Source organism: Eptatretus burgeri, chromosome 11 (assembly GCF_056783735.1).
Source record: "Eptatretus burgeri isolate ZD-2024b chromosome 11, Ebu_testis_v1, whole genome shotgun sequence".
NCBI classification, from domain to species: Eukaryota; Metazoa; Chordata; class Myxini; order Myxiniformes; family Myxinidae; genus Eptatretus; species Eptatretus burgeri.
The window spans coordinates 27,291,360-27,306,494 of record NC_140971.1 but is presented as its reverse complement, the minus strand read 5'-3'; the positions used below and the strand labels follow the sequence as shown (position 1 = coordinate 27,306,494).

The 15,135-nt window shown below is 42.5% G+C and overlaps 1 protein-coding gene across 2 annotated transcripts in view; it reads right to left on the bottom strand.

Moving 5' to 3' along the window:
- Positions 1–4,254: 4,254 nt before the first annotated feature.
- UROD (uroporphyrinogen decarboxylase) overlaps positions 4,255–15,135 on the bottom strand; it is a 31,284-nt gene continuing 20,403 nt past the window's right edge. For both annotated transcript variants that reach the window (XM_085847900.1, XM_085847901.1), the window contains 5 exons: positions 12,157–12,318; positions 6,960–7,097; positions 6,714–6,814; positions 6,470–6,536; positions 4,255–4,733 (listed from right to left, as the gene is read on the bottom strand). In XM_085847900.1, the coding sequence (XP_085704026.1) occupies positions 4,566–4,733; positions 6,470–6,536; positions 6,714–6,814; positions 6,960–7,097; positions 12,157–12,318 (636 nt within the window). In that variant the 3' untranslated portion in view covers positions 4,255–4,565. The remainder of the gene's footprint in view (positions 4,734–6,469; positions 6,537–6,713; positions 6,815–6,959; positions 7,098–12,156; positions 12,319–15,135) is intronic.

The window sequence follows — 15,135 nt, the reverse complement described above, 5'->3', positions numbered from 1 at the left end:
GATGAAAATTGACAATTTTAGAAATGCGGCCTATGTTGACCTCAAAAATAATTGGCTGGTTGAATTCAGTGACCTGAAATATAAATCCAATTAAAATTTCAAGTCAATCGGATGAAAAGAGGATTTTAGAAATACCACCAAAATTGTTAACCTTTGGCCTTTGTTGACCTTTTGACCTCAAAAACAATAGGCTTCTTCCTTATGACAAACTCTACCATGTGGTGAAGTTTTATGAAGATCGGTTTAAAATTGTGACTTGTCGGCAATAAACAGACAGACAAACAGAATAACAAAATCGACTAACCAATATATTTTTAAAATCTTTGATTTTGCAAGTAACAAAAAGATGTCAGGTAGAGCACGAACAATACTTGCAAAAACCATTAAACAAATTTGACCTAAGAAATAATTGATGGCTGAATTAAATGACCAAATATGCAACTCCTCTTCAAAATTTCAAGTCAATCATATGAAAATTGACAATTTTAGAAATTCAGCCGATGTTGACCTCAAAAATAATTGGTCGTTGAATTCAGTGACCTGATATGCAAATCCTCTTCAAATTTCAAGTCAATCAGATGAAAATTTAGGATTTTAGAAATACCATCTTCGTTGTTGACCTTTTGACCTCAAAAACAATAAGCTTCTTCCTTATGACAAACTCTACCATGCGGTGAAGTTTCGTGACAATCGGTTTAAAATTGTGACCTGTAGGTGATAGACAGACAGACAGAATAACAAAATCGACTAATCAATATACTGTACTTGAAAAAATCTTCGATTTTGCAAGTAAAAAACAGACAGAAAAGGGTAAGAACATAACCTCCTTCACCTTCGGTGGTGGAGGTAATAAGCGCATATGTGTTCCACTAAATCTAAAAATAATCACATACAGTTATTATCCAGATTCTACTGTAAGTTAACAAAGGGAACAGCAGGAGAAAGGGAAAACACCAATGGAGGAAGAAGGTAGATGGAGATGGACAAACAAGTGATACAGGTAATGATGAGGGTTAGCGAAGAACACAAGGGGTGGACAAGATGGATGCATAAGCAAAATTTTGGGAGGGGTGGGGTTAACGGGTGAACGTCAACTTCACCATTAACGGTTGAAGAAAAGATCATGGCTTTGGACGGGGGATGACCCGAGATGATGGTATGAAGCTGTCTTGAAGATCAGGAAAAAAGAATGAGATCGAAGAGACTGTGGAAGGCAGTTCCACAGGTGGGAAAAGAGGAATAAATGAGTGGAGGTAAACAGGAGTAGTTTCACTTTGAGGGGATTTCTGATGGACCACGTGCATCCTGCAGATACCTTGGGGGGGGGGGCGGGGGCATGGAGAGGGCAGAGGGTGGAAGACCGGAAATGAGGCGGAAGAAGCGAGAGACCATCGACTTATCAGCAATGGCAAAGTGATCGGCCCGTAGACTCAACTTCATCGCGAGAGATTCCAACGACCTTGAAGGTCTTTGTTTCCACGGTGTCAATCTGAGCAAGATGTTAGGCAGAGGAGCCAGCCCAGAGGGAGAGCAGTACTCCATCAAGCTGTGGATGAAAGCCTGGTAGATGATTCTGAGCTTAAAAATCATGAACCTTTTTTTCTCAGGCACACCTTTTAGAGGAAATGGAAATGTGCTGGAGTGAGATTGAAAGCCAGAGATGTTACAAGGACCAATACTGATTATTTCAAGCAAATCCCAACCATTACAGGAACATTAATATGCAATCCAATCAGCAATGAACCTGCAGACCAGGGTCACGGGGTCTTTCATCCATCCATTGGGACCATACTCTGTGCAGAGCGTTGGTGCTGCCTAAGCAGTCTCCCTGGCTATTGGGTACAATCCTGGACGGGTCACCACTCCAACACATGATAACAGCAAGCTGGCACCCATTTTGCCGACCTCGGAAGGATGACAGGCAGAGTCAACCCCACTTGGTATTAATTCAACAGCTGAGGGGGTTTGAACTCAGGATCCTGGGATCCCAAGCCCACCACCCTAACCATGAAGCCAACAACAGGCATGGGATCATTCAAATGAACCATAATTATAAGGACGAGTCAAGTGAACAGACCTACAGTGCCTTCAGAAAGTATTCACACCCCTTGACTTTCACATTTTGTTGTGTTACAGCCTGATTTTAAAATGGATTAAAGTTTAAAAAACATTATCACTGATCTACACAAAATACCTCATATAATGACAAAGTGAAAACATGTTTTTAGAAATTTTTACAAATCAATTAAGAATGAAAAGCTGAAATGTCTTTCATCAATAAGTGTTGAACCCCTTTGCTGTGACACTTCAAATTGAGCTCAGGTGCATCCAATTTCCTTTGATCATCCTTGAGAAGTCTTTACAACTTGAATGGAGTCCACCTGTGGCCAATTCAATAAAATTGGACACGATTTAGAAAGAAACACACCTTTCTATACGAGGTCCCACAGTTGACGGTGCATGTCAGAGCAGAAACTCCACCATGAAGTCCAAGAAACTGTCCATAGAACTCTGAGATAGAACTGTGAGGAGACATAGATCAGGGGAAGGTTATAAAACCATTTCGAGAGTGTTGAAAGTTCCCAAGAGCACATTGAGCTCCATCATTAGAAAATGGAAAGAATATGGAACTACCTAGACTCTTCCGAGAGCTGGTCGTCCAACCAAACTGAGCAACTGAGCAAGAAGGACCTTCGTCAGGGAGGTGACCTCTGCAGCACTTCACAGATCTTGGCTTTATGGGAGAGAGGCTCGCCGAAAACCACTCCTGACAACGTGCCTGGAGTTTGTAAAAAGTCATGTGAAAGACTCTGAGAGCATGAGGCAAAAGATTCCGTGGTCTGATGAGTCAAAAATTAAACTCTTTGGACTGAATGCAAAGCGCTCCGTCCGGTGGAAACCGAGCACAGCTCATCACCATCTAACACCATCCCAAGAGTAAAGCATGGTGTGGCAGCATCATGCTACGGTGAGCCTTTTCAGTGGCAGGGACCAATGAAGTCAAATACAGGCAAATCCTTGTGGAGAACCTACTTTGGAGTGCAAAAAAACTTTAGGCTGCGGTGAATATTTACGTTCCAACAGGACAATGACCCCAAGCACACAGCCAAAGCAACACTGGAATAGCTTCAGAACAAGAATGTGAAAATCCTAAAGTGGCCCAGGAAAGCCCAGACTTGAATCCCATTGAGAATCTGTGGAAAGACTTGAAGATCGCTGTTCACTGACACTCCCCATCCAACTTGACAGAGCTTGAGCAAATCTGCAAGGAAGAATGGGAGAAAATCCCCAAATCCAGATGTACAAAACTGACCCAGACATACCCAAGAAGACTCGAAGCTGTAATCACTGACAAAGGCGCTTCTACAAAGTATCGACTCAGGGGGGTTGAATACACATTGACACAGGACATTTCAGCTTTTCATTTTTAATTAATTTGTAAAAAATTCTGAAAACATGTTTTCACTTTGTCATTATGGGGTATTTTATGTTGATCGGTGACAATAAATTAAAATTCAATCCATTTTAAATTCAGGTTGTAACAATAAGAAAATGTGAAAAAGTCAAGGGGTGTGAATACTTTCTGAAAGCACCAAGTCTAAAAGTTGAAGCAACGTAACATTCCTTGGGGGGGGGTGGGGGGGGAGAGGTCATTTTTACATCAAACAGTAGCTATTCATAATCATCACGTACCATTCCCTATGCAGGGCATTGGTGCCACCAAAACTGTTACTAGATTACAATCCTAGTGAGGTCGCCACTCCGACTCAAGAAGTCAGGGCAGGAATTTGGAATTTGTTCATACTTCATGGTGCTGGTGCTATGTCGCCTACTCTTAGCAAAGTTTTTTTTTTTATCTCACACAGCAGCGAGTCATCATCATCGTCATCATCATGTACCATTCCCACTGCGGAGCATTGTTGCCACCGACAGTTACTGGGCTACAATCCAAGTCAGGTCGCCGATCTGACTCAAGTTAGGGAAGGAATTTGTTCACGGTGCTGGAGATAGGTCACCTAATCTTGACAAAGGTCAACATGGAATCTTTAACGTCCACTAATACTGGCAGACAGGCTGCCCCGTTTAACGTCCATCCGAGGGACGGCACACATATTGATGAATCACCCTGCCTGTGAAACACTGAGATGACAGGTTTGTAGCTGGGTCGGAATTTAAACCCAGGCGAGACGGCTCATAGGTGAGTATACATACTTCGACACCATCCTACTAGCCCCCCTTGTAATAATAATACAATTTTGTAATGGAGTATTATCAATTTTTATTAAATCTGTTACTGTTATCAAACAGTGTGTAAAATTAATGGCCTTTGAACCAAGTAGAATATAATTGCAATTTTTTCCATTATTATTTAGATATTTGGTCTTCTGCCGTTTATCAATTGTTTTGTGTCAAACATAATTCTCATGAAAATAAAAAGAGGAAAAGTGAAACATCAATAGAGCTTCAGTCAAGGAAATTATATTCAGAATAAGAGCAAAGTTTAAAGAAAAATTTGAACTGCCAAACAGCCATCTCAACAAAAAAAAAACACATATGTATCTACATTAGTTTGTGCATGCGTTCAAAGAACGGGAAATGGCATGCACAGCATCCACAAAGGTGCCCAGCCCCTCTGGAGGTGCGTCAGGATAAATGCCATGGCCGAGGTTGGCGATGTAACGTTGGGTGCCAAACTCGCTCACCATCTTATTTACTTTCTTCTCCAAAACTTCCTAGAAAAAGAAAAAAGAAAAAAAAATACATGAGATTCCTATTGTGTCACAGGATAATAAGGGCCATCTACATATTATGTACAGGCGGTGTGGGAAGGGGAAAGGAGGGAGGGAGGGAGTGAGGATTGAGAAGAAGAAGATAATGGATATGGAAAAAAAAAAGAAAAAGGAGGGTTGACACAACTCCCAGGAATCAGAGATTGAACCACATCCCTGTGGATGTCTTGAGACGATGCCAATAGTATGAAACCACCTCCACCATGCTAATAAGGCGTACAAACATCCATGGCTTGCTTTTGGAACAAGTCACTGATTAATGAGGAAGGGTTGTTTGTAACTTTGCTCTTCTCACAGCTGTAATGGCAGTGCCTCCAACATGATGTCACATCACATGATCAACCTAATTTGCATCTTTGGGAGTTTGCTTCCCTCTGAGAAGTCAACCTAATCTTGAATATTAAAAATGTAATGAAGCAGCATGCGTAGCAAGCCTTCAACCCCATTGGCTGGACAGCTGGCCTGAATCCACCCACAATTGTCAGCAGGAAAAAAAAAATCATAGGTCAACAAGTTTGGTACTCTGGTAAACCTAAGAGGTCTTCGGAAGTCTCATATTTACAACCGCCATGTCCTAAAACTTTTCCAATCATTGTAAAACAACCAAAATGAGTGCTAAAAGCCTCATCAAATATTGAAAGGTAGGAGCTGATATGTGTCACGGGTCTTGAGCAGGTGATGGTATGTATAGGCCTTAGGCCTCAGACCCTAGGTTTCAGCCGACAGGCCAGTGCAATCGCAATATAACCACGATGCATTGTATATGCACTTAAGCGGTAGACATGTTTTTCTTCATGTACGTAATCCCATGTTATTTTTTTATTTTTGTGAGCGACTGGGGCAATAGTCTGTTGCCAATACACCGCCCAAATAAAGTGATGAGCAATTTGTATAATAAATGAATGTTCTTGGACATTATTTCAGTTTTAGCCCGAGTTCTCAAGGATGAATAGTGTAGAAAAAATAAGTGTCACCCATCAATCATCAATGAACAATGACTGCAGACAACTGTGAATTCCCGGCATTGAATTCCCGGCCCACTGATGAGTCCTTCCCATTTGTTTGGCAACCACGTCAGTTCCCAGTACAGCTCGCATTTGGCATGACAATAAATGAAGCTCAAGGTCAAACTTTGCAAACAGTTGGAGTGTACTTGTGTGATCCAGTTTTCACACATGACCAACTATATGTTGTTGCTTTCTGCATTTGTCATCCACCAAATATTTGGTTTGCAGCAGCAGCAGATTGATTCAACAAAATCAAAAATGTATTATACAACAAAATAGCTTTGAATTTTTTTATTAAAATCATTTTTGTATTATTTTTTTAAAATAATATATCATTAAAAAAATTTGTTGCAAATAATGCTGCAATGAGCAGTCTAGTTTGTATTATTAACAGAGAAATAAGCCTGGTGTTAGCTTGATGGTTAAAGTGCCTGGCTTAAGATTGTAGGGTCTGGAGTTGAAGCTCGTCATGCCATTAAAAACACACCAGGTGGGTTGACTCAGCCTGTTATCCTTCCGAGGTCGGCAAAATGAGTTTCAGCTTACTGGAAACAGGGGCACTGCATCAGTGGCACAGCTGTACTCCCAGCAATGATACAACCAGTAGCCACAAGCTGCAAACAAAATGACAACAGAGAAATGCCAAGAAGTTTCCTGTTAGTGGAACCTCACCTTTGGTGCATACAGAGCACAAGGATCCAGATTTCCTTGGAGTGTTATTTTTCCGCCCGTTAGCTCCCTGAGAACAAAGAGGAGGTGCTTTCTTGGACAAGTAATGTCAAAATAAAGGCATGATGAGAAGTGTGACACATTGTGAACTAAAAACAAAAAAACAAAACATGATCAGAATTAAAAAAAACAAAAAAACAAAAGCAAGTCCAAATAACACAGAAACTAAAATTAAAAGAAAACAAACCGTGCAAGTTCTGGTCTCACGGTCCAGTCAACACCAACGACGTCATAACCTGCTTGAGACAACTCCTGCAGAGAAAAATGCCCATCCTTGGCAAATACAATCTAAACAAAAAAAACACCACAGAGAACAGACGGTTAGATATTTGTTCTGGCAGCCAAGTATAGGGAAAAAGAAAAAAAAAAAGTATTTGGACCAACATCATTTTGAAATTTATTGCAATGAGGACTTTGATGTTTAACCTGTTACCATGGGAACAGCAGGTAAATCCGCCTGCCTAAGGCCATTCTGTACACGGCGAGCCACATCTTTGAGACACGGCAGAGCAAATTCCATGAAAAGGCTTGGACCCAGGCATCCAGCATGGGACTCGAACAGCTGCAGAGCCTATGAAAGAGTCACGGAGGTAGTCACTTTCAGGAGCAAACAGATGGTCAGTGATTATTTGGTCAGTTTAAGGTCAGTGATTCACATAACTAATCCTAACCCCCACCCCCAACCCCTCAATGAAACATAATTTAGCTGCTAATCAAACAGAAGACCAAATACTGCATTGGAGTCATCAGAAGGGACCCAGATAAGTAAAGAGCAAAGATTGAGTCATCAGGAGGAACCTCGATAGGATTCGGGTTTCAGGCGCTACTCCACAACCCTCAAACCCATCAAGGTGCAGCCAAGTGAGCCATACAGAAAACTTTCTGCAAGAATTCACTTCTCCCAAGACAGATATATAAAAAGATAAATAAAGAGTAAAAGAGATAGAAAAAGAAAAATTACCCCCGTGTGGGGGTGACGGTCATCTCTATAATACCACAAGTTCTCAATGTTCAGTTATGACCGAAGACGACTGCGCAGCTCGAACTGTGCAGTTTGGTAAAAGATGACTTGGCATATTGGCGCGCGCACGAAATTATATTTTGAAAATAAATGCCGACGTTTACATTTCGGGTTTTGAAACTTTTGCACCTTCGGCAGAAAATGTATAAATATAAAAGGCTAAAAAATGTGTTTTATATTTATATTTCATTTCTCCTTCCTTCCTTCTTTGCGAATCGCATCGGCGTTTTTGGCCATCTTCCAGATCACGTGACGATCAAACGGGAAGGAAATTCAAAAATCTGTCCGGTTCAATACAAGATAATATTTTTTACTATCATAATCAATAAACACTTGCCGATATCGAATGGCAGACTAGATAGGTTTTGAAAATGGCGATTTTTATAACTTACGTGACCTCGTGACTTTGACCCTGACAAAAGTTATATCGTTGTGCAACACTCATCGACCTCTACCCACATACTAAGTTTCATAAAGATCGGAAAGAAAAATTGTTGACGGACAGACGGACATTTGGTCCGGCTTTATTAGGTCATCTCTACCGAGATGACCTAAAAAGCAATAATTAGAATGAATTAGAGAGAAATATGAAAAAAAAAAGTAGAAAGAAGTATGAAAGCAACAAAGAACAAAGATGTCGGGAAAAAACCAGGACAGATAGATTTCAGCAGTCACTCCCCAGGCTCAAACGCAGCAACAGGTAGAAGCTTCCATTGGTCCGTCAATATTCCTGAGTTAATCACTTAATCCCCTATAATATTCTATTCTATCTGTGTCTCATGAAGTGTTGATTGATGGCCTCCCACCTCCGGTGTTTATCCATTTTGATTATATCCATTCAGGCCTTCTTATATTTTGATTGTGAAATCATGAACCGATTCGGTGAAATCAAGCAATGAAGTCTTACTTTTCCTTTTTTGTGTTCAGCAAATGAAATTCGGATTAAGGTTTGATGTGGGGTCCTTGGTGTTAGAATTCAGCATAATAAACGATGCTGACGAATAGTTAAGAGATAAGGCAGAGTAGGAATGGACTCCGGGGGATTGGAACCACTACAAGCAGGTAAAAGACTCCATATAATTTGGGATTCAACTCCCAGCTCCGATCAAGGGAATCAATTCCAACTGGATAATCGATTCTTCCACCCATGCCTTCAATAATGCCATATAATAATCTATAGATTGTTTAGACATAGAAAATTTTGATGGACAGCAAATTAGTGTACTCATTCCATAATGATCTTATTTTGCCTTCGCCTAGGTGGTTCATGGTTGAGAACAATAAGGGTAACAATGTGGCCAAATGAACATGCGATATATGGTTCCCTGCTGAGATATATAATTTGGCAGGATTTCGCCGCGCTTGATGCCAAGGTCTGGATATGCCACTGCACACACAGCATGTATGCAAAGTTTGGTGGAGATTGGCCCAGCTGTGTTTTTGTTGTCGACGATTTTGAGACACACACACATACATAGATTTGTCTTGTTTTATATACAGCAATTGGATTTTGTTGCACCGGCGGAACTCTGAGGTGGATTTCCAGGCAGCCCTTCCCCTCCCTTCCACCTGGTTGTTCGAGAGTCATAAAAATAAAAACCCAGCCGCTTGAGGGTTAAATGATAGATGCAATTAAATTTTAAAATCTTGAACATGAAGATCCGAGAAAGACTGAAAAAGGGATGATTGTCAACAATTTCCGATTCAGTACTCCAAGACCAAGAGCTTTTTAAAAGAAGACCGAAAACTGAACTCCCCTGTGATCGCGCACTTGAAACCGCCGACGTATTCCATTGCATGCTCTGGATTGATGTGACCGCTGTGAAGGTCTCGCGTTATCTGCATTTATTGAAAAAGCCCGGAACACTATTAGTTGTTTTGCGCGCCGAGAAACGATCAAACAGTTCACAGGGAGAGGTCTCGGCGTAATCGGCTTTCCTTCCCCTGAGCGACCATATTCTCACAACTGGTCTCCAGGGTGAAAAAAACCTCACAGTCTCATGCTTGAAAGCGCTACGGCTGGGTTAATAAGGGCAATTTATAGTTACTACGACTTTGCACTTTCACATTTTGACCTAATTTTTAATAATTTCGCCATATTCTCAAAATAAAGGTTTGTTGAAAATTTGATGACAAAAGCTCAAACAGTAAAACAGTTTTGGGAGACAGGCAGACAGACAGAAACACAGAGAAGTGATTACAAAACCCCGTCTCCCGGTGCGTGAGGGGACATGCCAATTAAAGAGAGCATTTTCGGGGAGTTATTTTCAAATTTTTGTTCATGTTAAAGGCTCATGTAAAAGCTTATACATATCAAATGCTGGACAAGAACATCAACATAAGGAGACAGTGTACTTTTACAATAATTACAAGGACGTTAAGAGACGAGAGACAAAATCAACACAATACAATCTATGCTAATACACTTGGGATTCCACCAATATGAACGAAGTGCTCAGATTGAAACAAAAAAGGAAAAGATGGGCATGCTTACAACAAAATGCTCATGGTTTGAAGGTCATTACAGGGAGGCTAATATCTTAAATGAACATCCTCAACTAACCTCTTTACGCTTGTACACATCAACTCGAATCCAGAAAGGTGAAAGAAACTGACCAAAATGCAAATCAACTGCAGTTTATTTTCTTTAACCACATTCGCTGCTGCTCACGATGCATGCCTCATACATCCTGTCCGTCCCTTATTTCAATCTCCTTCTACAGTTCCGAATCTGGAAGCCATTTGCACACAGACAGACAGCAGCCCCCACAGTTCAGTTATTTCAATAAGTATGTGTTTATAATCAGGGTCTCGTCCTTCTGTCTAATGGGTTAATTACATGTGTGTGCTACGAGTTACTTTCTTCGTCAGGTTTTTTACATCATCAATCATCCTTCGTTTTCGCACCATCGCCATCCATCCCCCACGCGCAGCGTGTCACATACAGGGATGAGGTTCCCTCCGCCCGTGAGCTCGTCCAATCGACGGCGGCCGGCCCGACAGCCGACCCGAGATCGCCCCTCCCCGCTACAAGGGTGGATGGAGAATAGGGTGCTCCCCTGGTTGTTCCGTCTGGGTTCTCAGACACGCACGGGGGGAGGGTGGTCGTTGCCCCCTCCCACCGGACCACCCCTTGTCCAATCAGGAGGCTGACCACCTCAAAGCTGGCTCCGCCTTAGCCAGATGGAGTGTTCGGCCCGACCAATGAGGGGCGGTCACTCGTCGCCCGACAAACCCTTGTCCAATCCGGAGGAGAGTCCCTCAGAGCGGTTCCCTCGACCTGCAGGGGAGGGTAAGGATAAGAGTAGGTGGCGAGCCGTCGAGGAGGAAGAAGAAGCCTCGTCTTGCCTGCTGACGTTCTCGTCTACCCGCGGGTGCTTGTCTCGTCTGGTCCGTTCCCGTGCTGGCTGGCGTCCATTGCGTCGTTCCTAGTCCCTGGTCCCTGGTGCTTGGTGCTGGGTGCTGGGTTGTGGTGGCAGGTTCGAGTCCCACCACCGGACAAGCTCGACTAGACCGCACGAGGCGGACAGGTGCAAGAATAGGCACCTGCACTCAGCTCGCCTTTCCCTCCCGAGCTGAAGGGCTAAATAAAGGCCGCGGCCACCATTTATTTGGGTGTGCGTGTGCGTGTGTGTGTGTGTGTGTGTGTGTGTGTGTGTGTGTGTGTGTGTGTGTGTGTGTGTGTGTGTGTGTGTGTGTGTGTGTGTGTGTGTGTGGCACCAGTCTTTTAAGTAGAACTGTTAAGTGCTTTTCGTTCACTGTACATTGCCTGCATTTCTTTTATTCAGATAACTCTGCTCTTTGTGTGCTCCCCTCCCTGATTATTGTTTATAAATAAAACCCCGTGTTAAACGTTCCAGTTTGTTGTCCGTGTTTTCTTTCATTGACCTAGCATGGTTCGGGCTTGAGAAATAGTAAGGCCGTTGGTGCCGTAAGTTGTCATTGGGACTGGCGTGGCTCTGGTAACTCCGCTCGGTTACGCCGGATCCAAGTCGGTACACCTGCGACTCGGTTCGGACAGAGTTGGCCGAGGGTGTGACTTCCCCGGTAATTTGACAACGTGGGTACTTAGGTATACTGAAATTTGGCTATTGATCCTACCCCTCGCCATCAGAGAATTGGCGATCACGGTCTTTAAGTGACCCGTGACCTTTCGGAGTTGTCCGAGAGTCACGACCTAAATTCCAGGTGTTCGGTGGGAGACTACTACTGCTCCACCTCGTGGTAGTTTATCGCCACCGAACCCCGGCCCACAACACTACTTCCTAGCCAACTTTCCTACCTTCTCTATGCTCTTTATGTCAACTTAAAACTACCATGAAATCTGTGGCATTGTGGTAAGAATCTGAGCAGAAGAGAATGGTAACTTAATGTCCCATGCAACAGTTGCCACACATTCATTGATGCAATGCTCTGCCTGTGAGACACCAGGATAACAGTTGTTCATCAGAACGGGGACACGGATGCTGCAATTAAGATGATACTGCATAAAGCATTTCTCGTGTTTCACGAGCAAGAACAAATCTGTGTGTCCTGACAATCCTTGGAGAAATACAAATAAAGCAATCTCCATCAACCCGGTCAAAGAAAACAGAAAAGTGAAGCTCACCTGTGCTCCAGCAGATACTTGGTCAACCAGATATTCCACCACTGTATCTGTAAGGATTTTGAGCAAATTGTGGCTTTCCTCAGGATATTGGTACAGCCACCGTTTTGCTCGTGACATTGTGGTAGAACCACCCCCCTCTACCATATAACACATTAATGTCCACTGGGGGGGGGGGGGGGGAGAGATAGATGAATGAGAAAAGGAGGTTTTGTACCTGTTAGCAATTATTCATCAAAAACAAGTGTTCCCAAAATATGTTTACTTTATAAATAACCCAAAGGCTTATAGTTCCACAATATCTGCATGCGTGCTTCAGTGGACTACAAAACAGTTCACTTCCTGGTGATATATTTAAAGGGTGTATTTGTGTCATCAGACCTTTCCGAACTCGTTATATTTTTCACAAATCATGGATCGCAAAAGACATCATAAGGGAAAAGGACGACTTGATCATCATCCTCAGGGCACTCCAGCTTCAAACCTCTCCATCGAATGTGAACATTGAAAATAAAGCAGTGACTGGACATACTAATTAAATACAGTGGGGAGAACAAGTATTTGATACACTGCCGATTTTGCAGGTTTTCCCACTTACAAAGCACGTAGAGGTCTGTAATTTTTATCATAGGTACACTTCAACTGTGAAAGACGGAATCTAAAACAAAAATCCTGAAAATCGCATTGTATGATTTTTTAAATGATTAATTTGCATTTTATTGCATGAAATAAGTATTTGATACATCAGAAAAACAAAACTTAATATTTGGTACAGAAACCTTTGCTTGCAATTACAGAGATCAGACGTTTCCTGAAGTTCTTAACCAGGTTTGCACAGACTGCAGCAGGGATTTTGGCCCACTCCTCCATACAGATCTTCTCCAGATCCTTCAGGTTTCGGGGCTGTTGCTGGGCAACACAGACTTTCAGCTCCCTCCAAAGATTTTCTATTGGGTTCAGGTCTGGAGACTGGCTAGACCACTCCAGGACCTTGAGATGTTTCTTATGGAGCCACTCCTTAGTTGCCCTGGCTGTGTGTTTCGGGTCGTTGTCATGCTGGAAGACCCAGCCACGCCCCATCTTCAATGCTCTTGTTGAGGGAAGGAGGTTGTTGGCCAAGATCTCACGATATATGGCCCCATCCATCCTCCCCTCAATACGGTGCAGTCGTCCTGTCCCCTTTGCAGAAAAGCATCCCCAAAGAATGATGTTTCCACCTCCATGCTTCATGGTTGGGATGGTGTTCTTGGGGTTGTACTCATCCTTCTTCTTCCTCCAAACACGGCGAGTGGAGTTTAAACCAAAAAGCTCTATTTTGGTCTCATCAGACCACATGACCTTCTCCCATTCCTCCTCTGGATCATCCAGATGGTCATTGGCAAACTTCAGACGGGCCTGGACATGTGCTGGCTTGAGCAGAGGGACCAAGCGTGTGCTGCAGGATTTTAATCCATGACGGCGTAGTGTGTTACTTATGGTTTTCTTTGATACTGTGGTCCCAGCTCTCTTCAGGTCATTGACCAGGTCCTGCCGTGTAGTTCTGGGCTGATCCCTCACCTTTCTCATGATCATTGAGGCTCCACGAGGTGAGATCTTGCATGGAGCCCCAGACCGAGGGAGATGGACTGTTATCTTGAACTTCTTCCATTTTCTAATAATTGCGCCAACAGTTGTTGCCTTCTCACCAAGCTGCTTGCCTATTGTCCTGTTGCCCATCCCAGCCTTGTGCAAGTCTACAATTTTGTCCCTGATGTCCTTTGACAGCTCTCTGGTCTTGCTCATTGTGGAGAGGTTGGAGTCTGATTGATTGAGTGTGGATAGCTGTCTTTTATGCAGATAACGAGTTCAAACAGGTGCAGTTAATACAGGTAATGAGTGGAGAATGGGAGGGCTTCTTAAAGACAAAACTAACAGGTCTGTGAGAGCCGGAATTCTTACTGGTTGGTAGGTGATCAAATACTTATTTCATGCAATAAAATGCAAATTAATTATTTAAAAATCATACAATGTGATTTTCAGGATTTTTGTTTTAGATTCCATCTTTCACAGTTGAAGTGTACCTATGATAAAAATTACAGACCTCTACGTGCTTTGTAAGTGGGAAAACCTGCAAAATCGGCAGTGCATCAAATACTTGTTCTCCCCACTGTTTATGGATAAAGGTGCAGCATTGCTAAATGTCAATATCCAGTGACTGTGGCCTGAATAATGTGTAAAATAAGAAGAAAATGCCAAATATTAGGACCTGAAATGACAACAAGCACGAATGCATCAATGGCTATGACACCACCCATGTTAGATGCCAACCCACTGTTACGTTTGATCTCAATTACAGGTCACATGAGAGAGTGCGACAGAAAGAGAGACATAAGTACAAGACTGAAAATATTAGATGCTTCTAACTGGAGTTATGATCAGCAAAATCATTTTCAAAGGACACATGACCTTTGACCTTATGAACCCAAAAATTAAATCAGTTCATCGTTGTAGCGCAGCCCATAATTGTACCAAGTTTGGTTGAAATCCCTTCTGTGGTTCACTAGTTATCGTTCAACCAAAGGTCACATAACCAGAGACCTTTTTAACCCAAAATCGGATCAGTTAATCTTTGCAAAAATCGAATCAGCTTAACCTAAAATCGAATCTGTGGATACTTGTACAAAGTTTGGTCAAAATCACTTCAGCAGTTCACAAGTTATCACGGTAACGAACATCTGCTATGCAAAAAATGCGCGCACACAGCTGGATAGACAACCCGAAAACATAATGACTGACGCCTTCGGTTGCGGAGGCACACATAAATAAATAAAAAAAACACGTGGAGAGAACCTGCAAGCCGAGGAGTGTCGATGTTGTGCCATTGATATAATTGGAGTACCTAGAATGATAAAGCAGAACCTCACAGATTTTGAAAGAGATACCAGGAAATAGTACAATAAATGAACTATAGCTCAAAGCTGTCTGTGGTTCAATGACCATCCT